Source organism: Megascapheus bottae, chromosome 14 (assembly GCF_031878675.1).
Source record: "Megascapheus bottae isolate mThoBot1 chromosome 14, mThoBot2.hap1, whole genome shotgun sequence".
In the NCBI taxonomy this organism is placed as follows: Eukaryota; Metazoa; Chordata; class Mammalia; order Rodentia; family Geomyidae; genus Megascapheus; species Megascapheus bottae.
In genome coordinates, this window is record NC_143522.1 from 39,638,585 (window position 1) to 39,665,067 (window position 26,483).

Below are 26,483 nucleotides of genomic sequence, written 5' to 3' on the forward strand. Positions count from 1 at the left end.
TGCAGTTACCTCCTCCTCCTCTGTAGTCACATCCTGGACCACCCAGGTCACAAGGACCATGGGAGGTTCCCAAGTTCAGAGGTCACAGCAGCATCCCGTGTGGGCAACACTTTCTCTTATCTGGCCACACCTTCCCTCTGCCACCCCCCACCCTTGTACTATTTAAACTCCTGCCAGGCAGCTCCTCTCTCTCAGCTACAAGTATACCTGGCCTGAGGCCAGCCATTGGAAAATTAAAGTTCTCTTTCTACCATAAGACCGCGTGGTAATCTCTTCCATGGGTTACCTAAATAAAACCTTACATATACTTTTAAATTCTCTTTTGAATCTACCATATTTCAGTCAATACATTTGAATATACTTTCAAACCACCCAATGTATGTGTAAGTTTATAAGCTAAATCTATCTACCTCAGGTTATTTGAAATTGGATAGGGAAGGGGGGAAAACAAGATGAGGGGTGGGGGTGGGAGGGAGGGAAATAGGGTCCAAGACATGAGAAAGGGTATCGATGTATGTGAAGCAATGTACCTTCTATCTAGCGAATATAATGTAACCTTTCTATTAATTGCAATAAAAATACATGAAAAAAAGAGAACACATGCATTCTTTGTCTTTATGGGACTGATTTACTTCAATTAATATATTTTTCTAGATCTTTCCATGTCCTTACAAATGGTTTAATATCATTTTTTTTTTTTGCCAGTACTGGGCTTGAGCTCAGGACCTGAGCATTGTCCTTTCTCACTGGGCTTTCTCAAGGCTAGAGCTCTACCACTTGAGCCTCAGCACCACTTCTGGCTTTTTTCTATGTATGTGGTACCGAGGAATCGAACCCTGGTCTTCGTGCATGCTAGGCAAGCACTCAACCACTAGGCCAAACTCCCGGCCCAATATCATTCTTTCTAATGGGTAGAAGTGGAGTCTTAGTTCAAGGGATGGAGCATTAACCCTCAACAAAAATCTCAGGTATGGTACAGGGCCTGAATTCAAACCCTAGTACTGGCACAACAAAAACCCTAAATTGATCTCCTTCCCTTCCTTCCTTCCCTGCTTGCTTGCTCTCCTCCCTTCCTCTCTCAGCATTTCCTTTTTGTTTTCTTGTGTTAGGGTACTGGGGCTTGAACACATTGCTTCATGCTGCAATATAGCTTTGTGGCTCAAGGTTAGTGCTAGTTCATTCTAGCCAAACCTGTACTTCCAACCGTTTGCTGGCTAATTGGAAATAAACTATTCTTGATTTGAACACTGATCCTCAGAAAATAGCCTCCCAGTTAGTTAGGACTAAAACAGAAAAAAATAGAACTAGAATACAGGAGAGGAACATAATGCCTCTCAAAGTTCTAACGCAGATTAAGGATAGTACAAAAAATTAAACAAGTAGTTCTGGCAAACTGCAAATAGTAGAACATAATGTGGGGAAAAGTTGGGTTTTTTTGATATCACCTTAAAAAAGTTGAATGCTAAATAACAATTGCTAAATAACAAGAGGCAAACATGCCTAGAATTCTACATCCTTTAAGTTTAATAGGTACTTCTTTCAGGACTAAGCCTACTCAATATAATAAAGTATGGGTGTAATTTAAATACATTCAACACTGAGATATCTATGAAGTTCGAGATGTCTATGAAACAAATACCTGTTGAAGCATTTGTTAATTTTATGCCAGATAAGTCACAGATATAGTTAGTATTCATAATCTTATACTTAACACAAAGATATATATTATTGTTTTTAATTAGAAAACTTTCTGAAAAACAAAATAGAATCTGAGAGGAGAAAGAAGTACACATAATATCTGAGAATAAATACAGAACAAACACTGTTAAATTGGTTCTAGTTTAGCTATATTTTACATCCATGTATGACTCTTATGTTCTTTCTGACATTTAAAAATGCAATTCTAACTCTAAAATTAAAATGCTAACACTGTTAAGTTTTAAATTTGTAGAATACACAGGGCATAGTGGTTTATGCCTATAATCTTAGCTACTCAGGAGGCTGAGATCTGAGGAGCAAGGTTCAAAGCCAGCCAGGGCACTAAAGCCTGTGAGTCTCTTATCTCCAGTTAACCACTAGAAAACTGGAAATTGCACTGTGGCTGAAGGGTAGGGTGGTTGCTTTGAGCTGAAGAGCTCAGGGACAACATCCAGGCCCAGAGTTCAAGCCCCAAGATGGACAAAAAAGAAAGAAAGAAAGAAAGAAAGAAAGAAAGAAAGAAAGAAAGAAAGAAAGAAAGAAAGAAAGAAGAAAGAAAGAGAGAAAGAGGAAAAAAAAGAATTTCATAGACTTCCTGTGGTGACTGTTACCAAGCTCAGGCAACTGATTTTTGAGAAAACCTCCAAGAAGACACATTGATAAATTTTGTTGGGAAAACAGGATTTCACATGCAAAATTATGAAACTGGGTCATTATTATACAATCCTTACAAAATTAATTCATACAAAAAGTATTCTAGTTAGACAGTAATCTCAAATACAGATAACATTAGAAGATGGTTATAGGAGCAGGAATACAGTGAAACTAGTTAGTTGATGGAGATCAAAAGGGAAAAATTTCAAAAGTTTAATTGCGTAGGGTAAATAAGCCTGGATATCTAGCATCTAGCTTAAGGCTACCATAAATTGCTTTATATTTGGGCTAGAAATTTGCTACACACATGGTCTCTATATGGGAATGACGTATATGTATGCAAATTTTCTAGACTGAAGTAATCATCTTACTCTGAATATATCAAAACATTATGTTGATGCTTTTAGTACACTTAATAAAAAGAGAAACTAAAATGTGTTTGTAGTACATTCAGATTTTACTACAGAGGCTTCTTAGGATATAGTTATATTATGACCGGCCCACTGAAAAACTGAAAATATGGTAACTTGAAAATGCACTTCTACATTTAGCCTACCGAACATCTGAGTTTACCAATAAAGCACCTTGCATTCTATCAGTCACACCTCTCTACACTCATGTGACTGAGCGGAGCTAGAGCATGGCTCCAGCTGAATTCCAACATCTGTGGGGAGGATTGCACTACACATGATTAGCACAGAAACAGATATGCAGTGGATATTACTTTCAAATGATGGAAAATTTGAAAAAATGCTAAACCAATTTATCATAAACCAGAGGTAATCTCCCTTGTATCTGTAATTACATTTCTAGGAAAATATTTGACAACAGTAGTGGATTTTACATAAACATTCAGAACTTCAAACTAAGTTTAATTTACACCTTCTCTTCTATGTTTTCATATCTATTGTGGTAAGCCAGTAGGATTTCTAGGTAATGGTTTCCATGCAATATAGTCATTTATTCTACCAGGGGATATCAGGAAAACTCATCTTTTATGGCACATTTGAATGACCTACTACAGCTTAGGGGACTGTAGCTTGGAATTACAGTTGTAAATTCTCAAACTATTTTTTTAACTAAGAAAACTGGTATATTGTATTTACATTTATTTGTTTATTTGAAATATGGAAGGGAAAAACCAGATGATTGGGAAGGGGTGGAGAAGGAAAAGTGGGAGAAAAGCATGAGAAGGGGTATCAATGTTCAAGAAGTAATGCATTCTCTACCTGACACATGTTACTGTAACTCCTCTATACATTATGCTGACAATAAAATATAATAAAAATACAATAAAAAGAAATCAAATAAAAGAAGGAAATAATGGCTATCAACTTTTTGAGGACTATTAGCTTTACTAAATATGTCTCACATTATTTTAACCCAATTCTAAAAATCCACTTGGGTTAGAATTGTGATACTATTTCCTCCATTGAGGAAAGTGATAAACAAGTAAGTTTTTGCAGGCTATAGTTATTTTAAGAAAGAGACCATACAGGAAGACAAAATTTCTCAATTTCAAGGGTACCCTCTGAATTTTAGTAATGGTTCATTTCCTTATAATTCTTTTATGTGTTGCTTTCACAAATTTTCCTGATAGATGTTCTCTTTCCTTACATTCCCTTAGAAGAGTGCTAAAGTATATTTTCATAAGGGAAGAAGAAACAATTGTGTGTATTTAGAATTGAGTTTTTCTAGACCTACAACATGCTTTGAATTTTGTGAGACTGAACAGTTTAAATGAACATAGGATCGCTTTTGAAAAAAAAATTCAAGCCCAAGTTCTGGGGCTTGAACTCAGGGCCTGGGCATTGTCCTTAGGCTTTCTCAAGACTAGAGCTCTGCCACTTGAGCCACAGCACCACTTCCATTTTCTTCTGTGTATATGGTACTGAGAAATAGAACCTGGGTCTTCATGCATGCTAGGCAAGCACTCTACCCCTAGGCCAAACTCCAGGCCATTTCTTTGAAATTTTACTTGGGAAATCCAGTAATCACATGCTCTGGTTGTACTGAGTCTGCTTCATAAATCATTGCATGGCAGGGAATTTCACTCTGCCTCAGGAAAAAGTTTGCATGAATTACTGATGTCTCCTCAACCACATATTTATGAATTCCATCTATTGAAACAAAACAACATCAAAACTCACCTAGAGGACTAGGCATAGTAGTAAAAAATAATTATTTACAGCAGATATTGGGAAATTACTATGGGAGAATAATTTGTTTTTGGTCAAAATTAAATATACGAGAAATCTAATTATTTTCTCATCATGCTGGGATCCACAAGTGAAAGGACCCCTCCTCCTAAATATAATTCATAATAGATTTCAGCCCTGGTAGTGTGATTTAACCCATTCTGTCAGAACCTTTTTACGTAAGTTCAGTTTTCCAGGAATGTTTCGATTATTTGATTAAGGTATTTATAGTTTTAATTCACCTTGTGATATTCTGCTATAAGAAAGATCACAATCACTTCCTTAAAGTACTTTTACAAATAGTTATTTTTTATATCATGGATAGTATTTTCCTCCTGTGAAGTTCTGGACTTCCTGCTTACAATTCTATATTTCAATCCAGAAAATGTCACCTGTCCATTCCCCATCTCATTGAACGTTTGTTTGCACAGACTTCTAGTTCTACCTTTTGCTTCTGTGAATTACGGATGACTATCCATTCAACATTTCCACTGTATTAACTTAATTTACTCTCTTATTCAAATTATTTGACTGATGACTTCCAAATATTATTTGTGAATGTTGATGAACTACTCAATGTTTGTTTCATTGAGCAATTAACACAGTAATAATATGCAACAAACATCCATAAAATCTCCTTATATACTAACAGGAATTCATTTTTGTTTGTGCAGCTGACCCTCAGCTGACCTAAGCTGTGCTAGACTGGACTTACTTCTAGTCATAGGTAGATTTCAGGTTGGCTCCCTGGGCCTCATTCTCTGGGACCATCCATCTCCCTGAAGCTTATTCTTGTCACTTATGGGCTAGAAGGTTCCAGAGAGATGAGACAAATTATAAAAGTCTTTTCATGACAATGAGAAGAATAAGGTTTAATCACTTCCACATAAAAGCTGTAACTCAAGTGGTAGAATGCCAGCCTGGAGAAATAAACTTAAGAGACAGTGCCTAAGACCTGAGTGTAAGTCTCAGTTTTGGCACACACAAAAGAAGCAAAGAACACAAAAAGAAAAATCTTCACAATTATAGCTACAATAATTCAGAGAGACAGTTTGGAGGAAGAAAAGGGTTCATTTTACAAGACACTGATAACTTCTCTGACAAGAACAAAATGGGCTTAATGATATTTGGGCAATACTCAAGAAATTAAAATCATCAGGAATCAGTGATGATTTGATACGGGAAGTAAACAGAAAAGCCTCAAGTTTCCTTCTTGCACGAGCAATGCATCAGATTAGGGCCATTTAACGAGAATGAGTGGAGACAGTGGATGCAGCCAAGGTTACTATAATGTGAGTAAATTCTAGCCAACAACCTATAGCCACATGTTTTTCAGTATTTCACAAACCATGCACAATAAGGACAACCATATTGTGTAGTGTCTCCTTTAAAGAGAAAAATATGGGGTGGGTAAAAAGTTATTAAAAGTAATTCCTTCAGGATAAGACTGGAAGATTGGATGGGGCAGCAGTGGGGGAGGGTGAGCGTTTGCAGGAAAATGAAATATTCCATCAAGGTCAAAGAACTAATTAAGAACAAAAGGTGTCAATCACTTTAATTAAACAGATGGCATCAATGAAAGTTTCCAGAAAGGATAAGATTTTTAACTCAGGATAGGCATTTTCCACATGCCATTCCCAACAAAAACGAAATCAAACAGGACTTTTTTATGACAACATCATAAAGCAAGATGATTGACAGTACTTAGGTGATAGATTACCAAGCAATGTTTTCTTTTTCTTTTATTTTTCCTCTCTAACTTTTGCTATTACTGGTCATTATTCAGCTATTTCTTCTGGGAAACAAGAAAATAACCTTATCAGGTGAGAGGCCAGGAATGAATTACAATATTTATAGGCATATGAGCAACATGAGTATTTTTCTCTCCTCTCACTGCCTCCTTTCTCCTGTCAGGAGCCTCCCCAAAGCTGAAGTTCTAGAGGCTTCCTTTAACATGAAAAGAAGTGCCATGTCAATGGTTGCACATTCTGAGATGACTTAATTTATGACTTTCTTTTCAAACTGAAGTAGTGTAAGGAATTCATCATTTGAACTTCAGTTTATCACACAGACAAAAAACAAAAACAAAAACAAAAACAAAAACAAAAACAAAAACCCACCCCAGACCATGGACGTGGACAAAGGAATTCATACTTACCAGGTGGATTGGGTGTTGTTTGAAGAGGAGATCAACCTTGATAAATAAAGATAGCAAAGAAAACAACCTATAACAGATGAGGCTGAAGTCAATCATAAATTCTTAGTCCAAATAAAGGATAAGAATTTAAAATCAACAAAACTATCCCCAGGAAAGCAGAAATGACTTTTATAAAATCAATTTAAGAATGTAGAAGTAAAGCATTTAAGAAAAACTGATTACAATAATAATTAACAGGAAAAAATAGATAGGGTGTGGGTGGATTACAATTCTATAGATTAAGAAAATAACATGATCCAGATTATGGCAAACACGTTTTTCTGATGCTATTAGCAGACTCTAGGAATGGATAGGAAATACGTAGAAAAGAATAAAACTACCAGTATCTGCAAAGTAGGCAAGGAAAATAAACCTAGAACAGTTACTCACAATCCATGCCAGAAATGTCTAGAATTAAAAGTACTTCACATTTTTAGAAAACAAGCCAAATACATGCACAGATACATCTCTGAAGGATAATATACAAAGCAGATGGAAAGTCAGCACAAGAAACGTTACTGATGATTTTTAGCCATTAGTAAAATATTGCCTAAAATCAAAGAGGATGTAACAAATCACTCAACAGAATGGGAAAAAAAGAATATAATTATAACACCAAATCCTGATGAGAATGTACAAAATCTGATTGAGGTGTAAATAGCAAAACTACTATGGAAAATAGATCAACAGTTGCTTCTAAAAATGGATTTTCTATATGCAACTTCACAATCAGCTGTTGGATATTCGGACATGGAGATGAATGTAATTCATTTTTTTTTTTTTTGCCAGTCTTGGGCTTGAGCTCAGGGACTGAGCACTGTCCTTGGGCTCTACCACTTGAGCCTCAGCACCGCTTCTGGCTTTTTATTTTTTTATGTATGTGGTAACGAGGAATTAAACCTGGGTCTTCATGCGTGTTAGACAAGCACTCTAAAACTAGGCCAAATTCCCAGCCCTGTAATTCAATTTTTGCATATTAATTTGTATGTGTTTCTGGCAACCTGTATTCATAAGAATGAAAAAATTGGGCAACTAAAATATTGTTTATCAAATTATAAGATCAATATCAAATTATTCAAAAATGAAAATGACTATTGATACATGCCATATTTATGACATTATGTTACACAGGATAAAGTCAATTCCCAATGAGTAGTTATCATTTCTTGCACAATAATTTTGACAAAGTATTATGATAATATTTGCTTCTAGCAATTGAGTGGAAAGTCTAGATACCTAGGATTAGTGGACAAATGAGGCAAACGCAAGGGAGTCCGAGTTGCCTTAACATGAATGCCTAAAGTGAGTTCCTCAGTATTTGGGTATGATGTAACACTTCTCATGGGAAGCTAGCATTGAATGAGCATGTGCATATGCATAAACTCAAATAGATATCCATGAAAAGATGGTTGAACAATTGATATGATTGATAAGATTAGATGCTGTGGATTATATCACTGTGATTCTTGGTTTTGAATCTGATTTCTAGGCAGGTTCATGGAGGAGTTCATTTGATTTCCCTGTAAAATCTATACAACCTGTGAATCTATAATTATTTCAAAGAACATTTTTAAAAGATTTTTTTAAAGACTTAAAATGCTTGAAAGGTATTAAATGGGAAAGATGGAGGAAAGACACACATCAATATCACTTTTACACTTAAACTTAGAATAATGGAATTTAAGAATGGCAAACGATCAAAATGCCTTCTGGAAAACTAACATTCACTGTACACCTCCCATGTGTCCAGTGTTGCTCTTGTCATTGAGAACAACAAAGTGGATAAAACCAGCCCAAGTTCCTTGGCAAATGACTGCCTACTATTTACATATAACTTCACCAATCAGTTGCCCCTCTAAGTTCCATAACCACTTTGAAAAGCCTTATCCATACACTTCACTTTTTTGCCATGGCCCAGCCCTACTACTAGAAAGAAGAAATGGATACCTGAGGCTAGGAACCATCTTGCAATTCTAATGTGGAATAAAGTACTGTGGGCCAAACATGGAGAACAATTTTGAAAGGGCTATGATGAGGCAGTAGAGAAATTCTAAACATGGCTGTAAGGAATGTTAAGCCTTTATAAGGTACGGACATATGTCACCAGGTGAAATAGAGCTGTCACTGATAAACTTCATTCTCCTCAGTTCTTGACTTCTAAGTCTACAAGAACATGAGATTATTGCCTTCTTTCTCCCCATGGATTCTAAGCAAGGATTTTATGTATATCATATGCAAATGGGGAACAGCATATGGTCTTCATATAAATGTCTGTTTTTCAATTAATTGTAATTTTTCAGTCACAACAGTGCCTTTAAAACTTCAATGTGAAAATAGGGTAAATATTGAAAACTAACATCCAAAGAAGTGATAATTAGTAAAATGTTACATCTCTAAGTTAATGAAAGTTATTTATTGTTGGAGACATTCTTCCCCTCCCTGAATTCTAGCGTAAGAATGTGCCTGCGTAGTTCCTTGCCCTAAGGTCACTAAGCAACTCATGCCTGCTTGTATTGATATGTAAACATCCTACCACCTGACCTCCTACCCTGAGCAGTGTCCTAACTCCCTCTTGCCTCTCCTGAAGAAGCATATAAACCCCTGTGTGAAAATAAAATTCGCAGCTTGACCAGAATGCTTGTCTTGCTGCCTTCTTCGTGTCTCCTGTCCCTTTCATTCCTCCCTCTAGGTTCTTGGCCCAAGTTAATGTCCCGCAGGACAGGACAATTTATTCATTGTCTACTATTATCTCAGAGATTTCTATAGCAAGGTATGTATGACATACCACACATAGATACTAGAAATAGTAGAAGCTAAGTAACATTATTCATAATATTAAAACAAGTGGTCAGCTCTAAAAAAAGCTATGATCTGAGCTGCCAGAAAACAACATTAAAATATATACACACTAGATAGACCTAAGCAAATACATTAGCAATGTATGCAATGTATATAAAATGCATAAGTTTGAGCAGACAAATAAGAAAAGTGAGTAAGGAATTTCTAGTAGAAAGAGAAAAGATTCACATTGTTTTGAACAGAATTCCTTGTTTCTTTAGTAGGACTGTATAGCACTAGCATGAAACTTAATAAAGGATGCTATTTTTCATATCCTTTTCTTTTTATTTAGTCTGTATTTTTCTTTCTTCAAAAATGATAGTTCTCAGGATATAATGTAGTTCATATGTTTCTAACATAAAAATATATTTAACAAAATTAGTTACATGAAGGCTCAGAAAAGAAAGGCAAACCACTGGATTAAAATGGCTGAAACATAATCTCCAGACTGGTTTCTTCATTTCTACTTATTTCAGGAAATAATCATTTTTAAAGATATTGTTACATATATTAAATAATAGAAGCATATTGTATAGATCAACAGAATATTGTATGTACAAATTGATGTTTAGAAATATGTGACTACTATAAAATCATCATCTTTTTTTCTTAGTACCAGTTAGCTGCTTTACTAGGATCAAGGAATTTGGGGATGAATGCTTTTCAAAATTTAGCTAAAGATCATTTAAAAATGTATTTTAGCACTCAAGTTGTTAAAAAAAAGAAAAGAAAAGAAAAGAAAAAGCCAGGCACGGTAGCTCATGCCTGTAATCCTAGCTACTCAGGAGGCTGAGATTTGAGGATCAAGTTTCATAGCCAGCCCGGGAACAAAAGGACCTGAAACTCTTATCTCCAATTAACCTCTAGAAAATGGGAAGTGGGACTTGGATTAAGGGTAGGGCAGTAGCCTTGGGCTGAAGAGCTCAGGGACAACACTCAGGCCCAGAGTTCAAGCCCCATGACCAAGAAAAAAAGAAAGAGAGAGAGAGAGAGAGAGAGAGAGAGAGAGAGAGAGAGAGAGAGAGAGAGAGAGAGAGAGAGAGAGAGAGAGAGAGAGAGAGGGAGGGAAGGAGGGAGAGAGGAAGGAAGGAAGAAAGAAAGGAAGGAAGGAAGGAAGGAAGGAAGGAAGGAAGGAAGGAAGGAAGGAAGGAAGGAAGAAAGAAAGCCATAGACTAAGAAAAACTCCTCAGAAAGGATTTGAAATTTTCTAAGATAAAGTATCTTTATTTTACAGAGGGGCCTACATCAATCAGAAGTCCACCATCTAGTTTGTTCTATGTTTACCATAGTTATTTCCTAATATTTACATTATTATGCTAGTATTTTCAGGCATAAAGCATATGACAGTGATATCTTTCATTTAAAAATTTAGAACAATTTCTTAGCCACTGATTTATGCTTCATTATTTTCCTCAAGCCAAAGAGTTCAATACTCAGTGTTTGGTCTACACTTTTGTGTGTTCTTGGCTTCCTCCAATCTGTGGGTTTTTAGAGCATTAAAACTAAAAAGCTCAAAATGATTGGCAGAATACATAAAATCACTTTCCTCTGTAAAACACTGAATCAATATTCAACAAAATGGAATCAATGGACAATTTCTGCCACATTCAATATTTGCTTAATGTAATTTTTCTTTCTCATTCTTTTCACTCCCTCAATCTGAACTCATTGGTGTTCATCTCAAATATCTGACCATCTAGAGCCACTGTTGTAATATTGACATATAATGTGTATAAGAGCGTCAGATTACCACAGATTTCATTTGGGTTACTACTTTAAAATGAGAGAAAGAGTTGCAATTATTTATCACTCATCCACAGATGTTCCAGGAGCTGCATTAAATATCACCTGCCAAAGGGTTCCAGGCATCGCTCTCCCTCTCAGCACGATCTGTGCAACTGTCAAGTTCAGTGACTTATTTCAAAGTTATGTCTATCTTATCCTGCCATTCTCCTTTATCATATGTTGATTGTATAAGTGAGACTTGGCTCTCTCTTCATGCTTGCTTTGGTATAAAATAGTTATATTACATACTTTTCAAAATATTCTGCTCCTTTAGCAAACTGAGTAAGTACAAATCCTAATTACTATTGTCAATCTTGTCATTCACATATATCATAAGTTTATGAATTTTATTTTGTATTAGCTATTGTTAAAAGCCTTTAGTAACAATATGAAATAGATTATATAGAACTATAAACTTATTTTTTAAAGTAGTAGGTAGTTCAGAATAGAAAAATAGATATAGAACAATGGATCGTGTACTATAAATCAGATTATCTCTACCTAAACTATTATGTTATCATTAGTGATTACTTTATTAGTTGCTGCTGTCTTAAAAGAAAACTCTGAGCAAGGTGGCTCATGCCTGCAACCCTAGCTCCGGAGGAGGCTGAGATCTGATGATTGCAGTTTGAAGACAATCTAACGGACGCTCATCTCCCGTTAACCAGCAAAAAGTCAGAAGTGGAGCTGTGACTCATGTTAGAGTGCCAAGCTTGAGCAAAAAAGCTAAGAGACAGCACCCACACACTAGTATAAGCACAGAGACACACACCCACATACAAAAAGGGATATATATATATATATATATATATATGCATATGTGGAGAATCACTGAGACAAAGAAGACAGTAGAAAGAGAGAAAAACCCTTGAGAATGAAATTAGTTACACTCCAACCTGAGCCTATGTCATGTTGTGTATGCATATTATAATAGCTATTTTAATGTGACATCTTAGACAATACTTCATTGTCCATTACAAATAAGTATATGTTGCATTTTCTCACAATTATTTTGACTGAATGATAAGTAAGTGAGTAGGATACTTCCAATCATTTTATTATATCATGACTTGGAAGATAAGAACAAGGGCAAATAAGATATTACGCTTAACAAATATCCTCCTTTATATAAAGGCCAGTTATATTATTCTATGCACCTCTATGTCAGAATTTTCAAAGCAAGTGGCATAAAAATCTCCAAGGTTCTTTATTAGTAGAGACTATAATTTACATACATTTAAAGTAAGTTCAAATAATACTTAAACTGTTGTTTGCTATAGTCAGGTAGCTTAGAAAGAGAATTGCTTTGTTTATAATTCTTTGGATACCAATGAAAATAGACATTCAAATAACCTGTTTGTCTTTCCTCCTAAGCAAGAAATGAAGCAATTAATTGGAGTCTGGTCGCTGTCTGAGAAAATTAAACAATTGCTCACTGGGTCTAAAAAATACAGCTTAAGGACATGAAGATTTTTGAGGAACTTCTATAAATTAATTTTAGGACTTTTATTATGTTTTTTGCTCTTTTTGAATTCTGAACATTATTATTCTAGACCCTCAGTGCTTTATCTTAAAAACACTGCTACATTTGGCAAGACACTGGATCCTCAATGGATGAGGATCCAGTATTCAAATACTGAGAAAGAGTTTCTGGATAGACTAGATAGCTTAAACCCAGAGTCTTAAAACTAAAATAATGCATGGTTTGGTTTAGCAACCCTATCCAACTATTGCATTATTACCATATTAATGATTATGTAATTAAATTTAGTTTTAATTGAGCTAATATGGTTTCTAGAACATCTCTGAATTTAAAACACAGTAGTAGGAACTGTGTAGCCCAAGTGATAGAGAACTAGCTTTCAGCACAAAGACTGAGGGATAGCACTCAGGTGCTGAGTTCAAGCTCCAAAACTGGCACCAAAAGGGAAAAAAAAAGATAAAATAAAATGTATTAGCAGATTCCATCTCTTGAATACTTGCTTGCACTATGCGTAAAATGACTAGATGCTTTGTAATGACACTAGTCATTACAAGGATAAAAAAAAAAGTTGCCTAGATCTATAGGCTTAAAATACAGGTATGATATGACTTTTAATTAAGAAAAAATATCAGTCCACAGGTATAGTTTGCCTAATCTGAATGAGGCTCTGGGTTCAATCCATAGCTATGTTTAAAAAAATAGTAAATGAAGATTGTTAAAGATGTAACAAAAATTAAGAGCACCCTTAAATAAATCTACACAACCAGCACACACACACTAATTATTAGTATATAAACATCATATTTTAAATTTGTCTTTTGCTTAGGCCACATCCTAAGTTTAATTTGGAAAACAGTTACATAAAAGTTTAGCTTGGTTATATTGAAAAGTTCAGCAATATCAAACCACTGAGGTTGAAAAGGACATTTGCACACAAAATTAAATTTTTACAGTGATAAACATTTCAAAGTGTAGTTTTAAAAAATATTGATATTATACCATATATTAACAATCTATGTAGAAATAAATGGAGAGACATCTATGTTTGCAACAATAATGTAGAAGAACACACATATTTACAGTAATATTTTGTTCCCTATTCTAAAGATTTTTAAAAATTACCACATGGATTCCATTGTACATAAAATGCCGTTACCCTGTGAATCTAAAATTTTGTATGTAAGTAAATATTCAAGAAAAAGCAGGACTGGGAGTTTGGCCTAATGCTAGAGGGCCTACTTAATATGATGAAGCACTGGGTTCAATTCCTCAGTACCACATAAACAGATAAAAGCCAGAAATGGTTCTATGGCTCAAGTGGCAGGGTGCTAGCCTTGATCAAGAGAAAGTGTCCAGGCCCTGAGTTCAAGCCCCAGAACTGGCAAAAAAAAAATAAAAATAAATAAAGCAAATTTAATGGCAGTAAATCTAGATGAAGGAAGCGATCAAGGAATCCTACTTAAATGTCGTGCAGAACATGAAAATGTGAAAAATTAGTTGGAATTACTCATTCAGTGGGCATTGGTAGGGTATGCCTTATATCTCACCTACAGGAAAGCAAAGCCCAGGCACAGTGGTATGAGCCTGTTATCCCAGAAAGAAGGGAGACTATAGATCACAGCCAGGCCGGCCTGAGCCATAAGGCCATACCTTATCCCCAAGTAACTGTAGCAAAAAGGGACTAAAAGTATAACTCAAGCACAGACAAATTGCCTATCAAGAACAAGACACTGAGTTCCATTTTCATTAATAACACCTTCCTGTTCACACTGACAGACAGTACAAGAGTACTGCTCTTTATCGAAGCCTCAGAGATACAGCAAAATGTTTTTATTCGTTTCTCCCTTAGCATCATACACATTAGATTACCTAAGAAAAGTTATCAAGTAGATGAGGGCATTAGAAAAATAAAACCCTAGAAAAAGAGTATTTGTTTATAAATACAAACAATAACATGGAGAACAAAGGAGTCTATAACAGTAATGTCAGAGAAAGGATAGGGTTAGATGAAAAACTTGAGTCAAGGACATTTTTTGCTATTTATAAATAACATCATTTGTATCAGACATGTTTTCTCCAGCAGAAAGCATGGATTTCATGTGAACATCAAATTTCAGAAGTTCTCATGGTATTTGTGGACAAGAAAATGTGAATCAGAAAAATTAGATGTTATAGAGTATAATATATTTAAAATAAATGTAAGAAAGGCTTACTAAAATAAAGTCTAGTATCTATTTGGAGAAAATCATGGCTAGGAGAAATAATTAGGCCTATGATATATGGCATAGTCAATAAAATTTAATAATAAAGATAAGAGTTGTTAACTTCTTAAAATATCCCCCTTAAAATTATTAAAGGAAGTGAAGGAGGAGAAATAGAGAAGAAGGGTAGAAGGGATAAAACTAACATGTGGAGGTGAAACTCTTTTGTACAACTACTGAAAGAAAATAATTGTTAAGGTTCACAAAATTTCTTATAAAATTTTTCTGAGTAGCAGAAGACCTGCCACAAATGTTTGTGCCCAGGGGTGCCCTGCAGAAGAGCATTTGGGCTAAAGGAATGGTAGAGTATATTAAAATATACAATAGGTATCATAATTTCAACTTAAAGACAGGAACACAGGCTTAAATAAGTGCAGAAATGTACTCAAGTTTATACATCTTCAAAAAAAAGTCGGGGGGGGGGGGAGAGGACAGGTCTTCATCCTCTGGGCTTGTAAGCCACAAGTATGTTTGGGCAAACAGAAATCAATTATAGACCCACCATACACACATAACAGCTTCTAGAGAAGCAGAAAAGCAGAATACTATCCAATTCATTTGTTGAAAATGAGTAGCACAATAACTAAGAATTAAATATCAAAGCATACCAGAATGTAAGAGACCAATTTTAAGATCTAGAAAAGTAAAGGTAGAGATGTTTAGTTAGAAGGCAAAGCTAAAAAGTGAGAAGCTGTCATTGGAAAATAGTATAGTATTCTGCAAATTTATTATAGTAGATGAAATTTGCTAATCCTGGGTGTGAGAAAAAAAAGAAAGAGAATTCATTCATCTTTGAGAGGAATTCTAATTCTGTCAACATTTCTGTTACTTTACGCTGAGGATAGAGTTATCACGGAGGGGACTACATTTCTTTTAATTTTGGTTTCTAGAGAAGGATTGGAACGTTAATTCTGCATAGAGACACTAGATGAGAATAAGGTTTGGGGTCATATTAGTAAAGAGATGAGATGAACAGAAAGGAGCAAATTCCACACACTAAAAACAGGCCTTCAGATTTCAAATAGAAATTATCTAAGGATATTAAAAACATGTAACTAATGAAGATAGTTTAAAAAAACATAAAATTCTGACTAACTTTGAGAATATATCTATGACAGAGAAGTAAAAGACAACTACAGAAGACAACTGAAATTTGAAAATAGCAGATTGGCTTTAAGTCTACTATCTAACAAAGAGTTGATTAAACAATATGAAGAGCAAGTCAAGAATGCGCTAAGATACTTCATTTAAAAAAATGTGAGCTGAAAAAAAATGAGAAGAATTTCCTGATTGTCTGTTTTTTTGTTGTTGTTGCTTCGATCTTGACTATAAGGAATAATTGTAAGGAAGTTAGGACTGGCAGAACAAACAAGTTTGAGATGCATTTTTGGTTTATTCAAAAATTAATGTTTAGGGCCGAGAGTTTGGCCTAGTGGTAGAGTGCTTGCCTAGCATGCGTGAAGACCCGGGTTTGATTCCTCGGTACCACATACGCAGAAAAAAGCTGGAAGTGGTGCTGTGGCTCCAATGGTAGAGCTCTAGCCTTGAGAAAACCCAAGGACAGTGTTCAGGCCCTGAGTTCAAGCCCCAGGACTGGCAAAAAAATAATGTTTATTAAATAATAACTTGAGACAAGCTTTCTGAATAGTCCACGGTAGTTTGCTATTCAGTGACTGTCAGCATTTGGACAAGAAAGCAGTGGTGACTGGATGCCAGATATTTTAACTGGGAAAGATTTACTTTTCTGGGATGATTAGAAACAGGAGGGATAAGAATAGTTCATTTGTAAGTCAGGTGTACTGATTTAAACCTGTTATCCTAGCTACTTGTGAAGTGGAGACTGGGGTATCATCATTCAAGTGCATATAATAAATATACATATATATGTACACACACATATATATCATATATATAAATATATGCATGAGATTCCACTTTATCCAATGGTTGCTTTACCCAGTTGTTCTTTCCATTGCCACGAGGAAGAGGAAGCATATACAGAGAAGACTAGTAGCTCTGGTAAGAGGGACATAAAATTAGGCTCTGTTTAAGAAAGAACCAATAGCAAAAGGGGCCTTGGGCACAAATAATAGATGGCCAGCCGAACAAGCACAAGGCTGTGAGTTTGAATCATTGGGTCACCTCCCCCCGCCAAAAAATACATAGTTTATAGTGACTCTTAATTTGAATGATGCAATATAAGGTCTTTTCCATAGCGTTTGTGAAGCAGCTAGAAATTGAAGTTTTATAATGGAACACTTAAGTTGATTGATGGAGGTTGGTAAATCTTTCTCCAGGCAATCTGTCTTTCTATTTATCCAAATCAAAATTATTTAGTTAGGGAAGTGGAACACATCTCTTGAAAATCTACACCTAACATAAAGCTGTCTCCAAACATATTTTTTGTTTGTCTATTTCAAGACTCACCTAGGTAATATATTATCCAGCCAGAAATAAGGCAAAGACCTATAATTACATTTCAAAAGGTCATTTGTATTAACAAAGAATGGGTAAGTTTAATAATGCTTCATTTGGACAAGACAAAAGAAAACTCTTGTCTAATCCAAAATCTTTAAGTACTTTAGAAAAAAGATCTTTTATTACTTTTTTATTAAAGTATTCATATTCCTTGGGTATATGAAAATAACTATTGAAACATTTTGTATATACTTTGAGTCCTTTAAAGAAAAATGCATATAGACTGTTACTCCTTTAGAAAAGACAGCAAACAAATGGTGTACACTATAGGTATGTATGAGAGAGTAAGCAAGTGTTTTTTTCATAAAAATTATGCTGCATAACTTAATACTTTTCATGCTGAATGATTTCAGATGGTTCAGAGAATGCCATTTTAATATGTTTGTTGCTCTAAAGAAGAAGCATAAGTTAATTTCAAAGATTTACAAGTAATTCAGTGTAGTTTATACAAAATAATATCTTTGATATAGGAAAATATCTTCTGCTATCCATGCAAAATGAAATCACAAAATGGAAACAAAGATAATAATCAAATTGCTCACCTGCCGAATACCCAACCGGTAAGCAACAATCCGATCTACTGCATCTGGGTTCATTTGTGTCCACTGCAGACTGTAGGAATACACACGATGTCTGTTCTGCCACACTGGGTTGTACGTGTCGTAATAAAATTCTGGAGCATAGGCCTTTCCTGAAAGCAAAGAGTGTGCTTGTGTGTGAATGATGGCCCATTAGACTTTAAATACACTTGTTATTCCCTTTGGCTCTGCTATCACTTTCTACACTAGAGTCCATAAGTGATGATTTTATTTGAAAACTCACACTACTAAAATGTACTCAATTTCCAAGCTTGTCCTGAGAATAGACATGACTGGATAAAGTGTGTGTGTGTGTGTGTGGGGAGAGAGAGAGAGAGAGAGAGAGAGAGAGAGAGAGAGAGAGAGAGAGAGAGAGAGAGAGAGAGAGAGAGAGAGAGAGAGAGAGAGAAACACAGAGATACAGAGACACAGAGAGAGACATAGAGACATAGAGCCAGACAGACAAATAGGAATCAAGGATATCCCCCCAGACTCAGGCCTCAGTACATCCAGGAATCAAAATTCCATCATCTCAAATGGATAGAACTCTGGAGAGGATAGAACTCTGGAGAAGGTCAGGGAAGAATTTTTGAATACATTAATAGAAGAGGTGATATGAAGTAGTTATAACTCACCATTTGAAACAAGCGTGACTGGAGTTATAATCTTGCTAAATTTCAAGCCATGGGCTGAGATGGGCATTAAGGTGCCTTGTATTCTTTTTTTTTTCTCTGTAGTGGGGCTTGAACACTGGGCCTGGGCACTGTCTCTGAGCTCTTCTGCTCAGGGATACTGCCCTCCCTTTGAGCCACAGCCACACTTCCAATTTCTGGTGGGTAATTGGAGGTAAGAGTCTCATGGTCTTCAGTGCCTGGGCTTACTTTGAACTGCAATCCTCAGATTACAGTTTCCTGAGTAGCTAGGATTACAGGCATGAGCCACCAATCCCGGGCGAGATAATTTTTTTCAAGGGGTGATATTTTTTTTGCATGCTAGAAGGATTGATATGACATTTAAAGATCTTAGATTAAATGTATCTTAAACATGAGGGAATAATCATTTACAAATTATCTAATCATCTTGTGAAAACATTTTACTTGTGAGGCTAGATATATGTTGCAAAGAATGTTTCAGAAAATATAGTCTGTATAATCATTAATGCCTCTGGATGGAGAAGCTTTGGCAATGAGGTATGCTAGAAACACCTTAGGTTGTTCTGATGCACAAGAATGCAGAATATACATTTCAGCACATACTGCTGCAATTTCTTTTCTGATACCATCACCAAATCCTAAGTCTGTATAACAAAAGATATCAAAGCTAACTCTAGAGGTAAAGAAATATCTCTTTGTACTTTCTCTCTGTGGAGGCTGGCAGCTGATAACCTGATTCAATAGCGAAGATCTCTAGGGCAAAACTAAGAGGAGAGAAAAAAGCATGAACAAAACTGTCAGAATAGTGAGAGAAAATAATATTATGAGAATTTCCACAGGTAGATATCCTGATGTATGGGCCTTTAGTTGACTGCTCAAGGGAAATTGGCTGAATATATATTATCTTACATAAAGTAACTTTATTTAACAAAATACTTTTAAGGTTATTAGAATGATTTAATTCTGAAGTTAAAAATGCTTCTCCTGGACTTGTGAATGATGGCAATTTATCAATGCCTGTGAAGGTCTGAATAATAAAGCTCTGAGTTCTCGCTTAACTACTCCAAATACATCACATTTGACTATAAATTTTAATGATGACATTTAACTATAATGTTAATTATCATGGTACCTATCATGACAGAATACTACAAAGACTTTCAAGTGTGTGTTTGTGTGTGTGTGTGTGTGTGTGTGTGTGTGTGTGTGTGTCCTGGGTCTTGAACTCAGGACCTGGACACCATCCCTGAACTTCTTAGCTAGTGCTCTACCCCTTGAGCCAGAGCTCCACTTCTGACGTTTTGATTGTTTATTTGAGATAAGAATCTCATCAACTTTTCTGCCCCCACTGACTTCAAGCCTCAATCTTCAACACTCAACCTCCTCAGTCGCTAGGATTAGAGACATGAGCCACAAATGTATTTTTTAAAACACCTATGATATCTATGGTTGGGGAATATACATAATAATTTTTTTCTGAACTATAAGGCCAGGATTGTTTTAAAAGGTTAACTGTATGTCTTGTACTGCAGATGAAGAAATTTAGAGGCAGAATGGGGATGTCAACGTCATATGAAATATGATATAATTAAATAATGAAACACAGTAAGATCCATTAAAATTTTAATTTTAGGGATCAGGAGTTTGGCCGAGGGGTAGAGTGTTTGCCTGGCATGCATAAAGACCTGGGTTTGATTCCTGGGTACCACTTACACAGAAAAAGCTGGAAGTGGTGCTGTGGCTCAATTAGTAGAGCAATTGAGGACAGTTCTCAAGCCCTGAGTTCAAGCCCCAGGACTGGCAAAAAGAAAAAAAAATTAATTCAGAGAAAAATTTTTAAAAATGGAGTTGAATTTAATTGAATAAAGGATTGTTTAGTAATCAGGTCAGATAGAAGATTCAGATGCTGACTGTATTTTATCAATTAGAAACAAGTTCTGATCATACATAGTTCTGAGTGGTTATAGATATAAATGTTACAGATAGTTATAAATGTGCTTATTTATCTTTCAGACCAGATATTCATTGAATATTTTTTCTCATAAGAGTATAAAAAGGGTATAAAGAACTTTGGGATTTGAATTAAGAAATTATTTCCTAATCCTTGGAAGAACACACTTAATTTCAGAGTCACTCATATTAATGTTAAAACATGCTCTTCTGGAAGAAGCTTACAGAAGCAGATGCAGCTAGGAGAAAGGAGCTTCAATTAGTATTTGGTTCTGACAACCACACATGACACCTGCTGGTTAACTGGAGAAAGAATTCATATCATCTTCCCTTTTTTTTCTTCAGGCCTTTTTCTTCCATTTTTAGCAAGAATACTAAGAATATGTTCTTACTCCTTTACTTTCTTATTTTATTTTCATATAACATTTCTGTAGTTTAAATATTTTTGGATGAACTGACCTAGAATTACTTTCCCTATGTAAATTGGGAGATTATTTTAGTAACTTTATGCATGAGTATAAATACATACAGAGATTCTGAATTTATATTCTTAAAATGTACATACAGATAGAAACAACTGTGTTGTTCAAAGTACTACATAGAATTTTTATAACTGTATAAGCATTATTTTGCAAAAAGCTTTAAAAATGATGAATAATTGAAAAATATAATTTTATCCATAAAGCTAAACTATGCTTAAGTAATTACTCATGTTAACAATACTTAAAAATTTACATTAATTTAATATAGTAATTAGTATAATGTTTGTAATTTAATAAAAGAAAGAGAAAGACTTAATTTGTTGTTCATATCCAAATATACTATGCTTTCGAAACAACGTGTGGAAATAATAAAATAAAATAATAAAATGTCTAAATTTGCTTTAGAAAAATATCTATAGGCTGTGTTAGCATAGATGAGTAATATCTGTATGTATGTATATATTTATGTATATATAAATATATACTTACTGTGTTAAGGAGATATTAAGTAGTTAATAACTGTGATTTTCCTAACAAAGACTAACTACATCCAGAGAAAAATCAATCCATTTAATCTCAGGCTGCATAATCCAGAAAAGAGAAACCCTCAAAAATTATTCACTCTGCTGGACATCAGTGGCTCACGCCTGTAATCCTAGCTACTCAGCAGGCTGAGATCTGAGAACCAAAGTTCAAAGACATCCCTATCAAGAAAGCCTGTGACATTCATCGCCAATTAACCACGAGAAAATGGGAAGTAGGTCTATGGCTCAAAGTAACAGAGTGCTAGCCTTGAGTGAGAAAGCTTAGACACAAAGCCCAGGACTTGAGTCAAGACCAACAACTGACAAAACAATCCTCCACCCCAAACTGATACACTTGTTATAAATAAAGGACAATAATAAATCTGAAGTTTTTACCCAAATGTAGGGTTTATGAGCACAAAAAGAAATTGCTATGCATCAATAGCAAAAAACAGATGGTGATCCGTTTTTGAAGAAAATAAAAATTGTAGGGGATTTTATCAGCTCCCTGTAAACTAGACTTAGGACCGAGGAATGAAGGTTAATATGTTAACTCAAAATGAGAGTTTAAAAACAATGCCACCACATATGACAAAAATCAGCAAAAACAAAACAATAGAAAAACAATAACAAAAATGTCTCTCAGCAGTGTGAAAAGATAAGAATATTCCCACGCAGAACTTGGTGCTTGTCGAGTGATACTGATGAACTACTTGAGAGACAACACCATGTTGGTCTTGAAAGATATATCCTCAATCTAGAGTCATAATTTCCTCTGAATCCAATTCCCTCCAATTGCTCATTTCAAAACCAGTATCACACACACACACACACACACACACACACACACACACACACACATATCTCACAGTTAAATATACTGGAAACTATTGAAGGCATACAATAGAGAATTATGGCAAAGCATTGTAAAACCTTTGGCTTTTTAAAGAAAAAAGAATAATGAATATATCTATTGATAACCAAGGATAGGCTTCATGCCAGGGCGAGAAAGAGAATATACCTGAGCATCCCTGTGGCTTTTTTTTTTTTTTTTTTTTTGCTGTGTATGGTGGGAGGAGAGCTGGGAATCAAACCCGAAGTCTTACACATGCTAGGTAAATAATTCACCTGTCATGGATCTATACCAATCTTAAAAGACAAAAGTTCCTTGGAAATACAAGTGTGATTTATGAAAGAATAAAACATAAGAAATGAAGGGCAACCATGTGTGAAAAATGAATATAGAATAGATCATATTTTCATAACTATAACAGGATATGTTGATCACATGCATTAATTAGACTTCTTCCCTGAGCATTTTTTTTCGGTCTGTCATGAGCTTGAACTCTAGGCCTGGGTGCTGTCCCTAAGTTCTTCAGCTCAACGCTACTGCTCTACCACTTTGAGCAACAATGCTACTTCTGGTTTTCTAGTGGTTAACTGGAGGTAAGAGTCTCACAGACTTTCATGCCAGGGTTAATTTTGAACTGCAATCCTCAGATCTCAGCCTTCGTCCTGAGTACTTTTTAAGTACAAGATAATGTCATCTACTCTTTGATAAATGGCATAACATACTTGGTTTGTATGACAATATGGTATTTAATAATTATATTATGGTTCAGTTATTCTGAAATTATCTAATACTCCCTTAAATGTTAGAAACAAATTTTAATGTATTCCCTGCTTTCCATTTGCAGGTGGTGGTGGGGTTGCTTCATAAGAGCAAATAAAGAGGAACTGAATAAAATGAAAATGGTATCAATGCCTAAACAACACCTGAAAATTACAAAGTCCACTAATACCTAATATGAAGCTTCCCAAATGTATTCTCATGTAATCCAGGATGAACTTAACCTTGGATGACACATTGAAACAAGCAAGGAAATTTCTCAAAGATAGGAATTGCAGCCCTCTCCATATGTTTAGTTTCAGTAGAAGCTAACCAGTAGTTGTGGGTGGAGATGGGAGGGAAAACTTGGAAGAGAGCAAGAGGAGTGATATGGTCTAGAAAGAAATGTACTCATTACTTGATTTATAGAACTTTAACCCCTCTGTACATTTCCTCTACAATAATAATAAAATATATTTAATAAAGGAAATGATTCCACTGGTATCAAATACTGTCTTCAGCTGGCTGTGGTGGTGCCTGCCTATGTTTACCAATACTCTGGAGGCTAAGGCAAAAGGATGGCTAGCCTGGCCAATGCTGAAAGTCCTTGTCTCAAAATAAAAAGTTAAAAAGACAAGGTGGGGGGATTCTAAGAATATAATTCAATAATACACAACTTACCTGGCATGGTTTCATTTCCAACTTCACTAAAAAATAGACAAGAAGCACTGTCTGAGAATTAAAGTAATTATATCTGAGTAGCAATAAAGCACTGCTATCAGGAATGTGTACAATAATACAAATCTGTCAATATATATGCAGGAAATAAAAACAACAAATACGTGAGGCCAACAGCACTCTAAGTTGAAGGAGGCTTTGGGTTCACTCTAGAGAAATTGAGAGGTGACAAGTTACCACATATCTAAACTATGTGGGTAAGGTGCATTTGTATGGCAGTAACAGAAATTATTATCTGAACTGAGTTGTCTCATGGAGTGACAACCAAATGTAGGCCCGTCTTCAGTAGACAAAGCCATGCAATTTGTTCTACAGCACAGCGACTCTGTCTTAGAACCTGAAAATCTTCTCTAAATTTGTAGTACTTTGTGGCTGGTTAAACAGTACCACTATTAGACAGTCAGTCTTTACAGAACACAAAGGTCAGTACAGAGGGTGTTCCAATCTGTTCAGATAGAAGGTTTCGTACTTTGGGGTACAACATTACACTATAATTTCCTCTCATAAGTTATGCATTAAGAAATATATCCACTAAAAAAATAGATTTCTCACTCCCCATAAATGGTTTCCCTTAAAAAAAAATTCTATAATCAGGCCGGGCATGGTGGCTCACACCTGTAATCCTAGCTACTTAGGAGGCTGTGATCTGAGGATCAAGGTTCAAAGCCAACCCAGGCACAAAAGGACCTGAGATTCTGATCTCTAATTAACCTCTAGAAAATGGGAAGTGGGGCTTGGCTCAAGGGTAGGGCAGTAGCCTTGAACTGAAGAGCTTAGGGACAGTGCCCAAGCTGAGTTCAAGCCACGTGACCCACAAAAAAAATCTGTAATCAATATCAAGTCCTACTTCATGTGCAGAAAATAAGATAAGACAATACATTTTAGCAACACTTATAAAACATCTAGTCATTAAAATCATACTTTGAGAAAAATACATGTACATACTTTTGAACTGAAATATTTTTAATGATATATCAAAGGCTTTTGTTTTGAAGGAAACATACAAGAAAGAATTGAGAACAAGTTTTGGATTTGCAACTAAAATCATTTATAAAAGGAAGCCTCAGGCTGGGAGTTTGGCCTAGTGGTAGAGTGCTTGCCTAGCATGCACGAAGACCCGGGTTCGATTCCTTGGTACCACATAGTTAGAAAAAGCCAGAAGTTGTGCTGAGGCTCAAGTGGTAGAGCTCTAGCCTTGAGAAAATCCAAGGACAGTGCTCAGGCCCTGAACTTAAGCCCAGGACTGGCAGAAAAAAAAAGGAAGCCTCACCCATGTGTCTTTGTATCTTGTGTACTTGAAGGTCCATGGTTTGGACTACATATTGTTCAAAACTATTATCCTTTTCACTAGTAACATGTAATATCACTCTGTCATTTACTCTAGGAGAAGTCTTATAAGCCCATATTTGTTGACTGAATGAATTTGTGAACATTTTTGCTTGAATGTATTTCTTAGCCTGTAATTTCATGACTAAGCTTGCTACATATCTGAATGCCATAAGTCAAAATGCCTTCCTTATTCATGCAATGTTCCTTGCTTTTTAAATTCTTGTCCATTCTTGGTACTTAAATCCCTGTAGTCCTTTCCTATTTTATTCTTTCTTCTATAAGAGTCGCTTATACTATAACACTTAGTATTTAAATAAAAAAAGAAGTTTCAGTGCTATAATGTTATGTAAGAATTCCCTACATTAAAAATAATAAACCACTTTTAATTCTCATTGAGGCTTTCCCCCAGATTAAAGCATTAGTGGGGTTCAGTATATGGTAAGGAACAACGTAAACCAGCTATAGATTGTTGTTTCAAAGTTGTCCTAATTTTTACATCTGTATACATTACATTTTAAAAGGAAAACTGTGATACAATAGATAGGATCCCTAAACAAATCCTTTACTTGACTGTAGTTATTAGATATGATATTATTGAACAAGTGTAACCTTCTTTACCCACATGTGTAGTTAGGATATTGGATAATCTCAACAATGAAATATTTGGGATGATGTTGGCAAACAGAAGATAAAATGGGCTTATTAGTGTAGAAGTAATATAACACATATTCTATATCTGATTAATCGCTAAGACATTATTTGGAGAGCTTTAGTGAGGTCAGGTGAAGTACAAATTTACAAAAGGATAGAAAAGTTAACAAGTAAGTCTGTAAGATGCTCCCTTCCTAATAAAAGATTCTTGAGGAAATCTAGGCTTTTAGTTCTTGTAAAACAAGCAAATCTTTTCTGTAAGTGGATCAGATGGGAAGGGATGTAAGAGAACAATAAAGTGTAGAGACTGATCAAGACACATCATAGACCGATTTGTTGTATGGTAACCCCTTCATCCAATCACTTGGATATCATAA

General features: G+C 35.2%; 1 protein-coding gene across 2 annotated transcripts in view; it reads right to left on the reverse strand.

Annotated features, from left to right (window-relative positions):
* The window catches only part of Mdga2 (MAM domain containing glycosylphosphatidylinositol anchor 2), a 666,956-nt gene that overhangs the window by 29,257 nt on the left and 611,216 nt on the right, over positions 1–26,483 (reverse strand). Inside the window, exons 10-11 of one of the 2 annotated variants that reach the window (XM_090345038.1) lie at positions 18,135–18,283; positions 6,709–6,744 (exon numbers count right to left, since the gene is read on the reverse strand). In XM_090345038.1, the coding sequence (XP_090201164.1) occupies positions 6,709–6,744; positions 18,135–18,283 (185 nt within the window). The remainder of the gene's footprint in view (positions 1–6,708; positions 6,745–18,134; positions 18,284–26,483) is intronic. The other variant, XM_090345037.1, reaches the window with a different exon arrangement.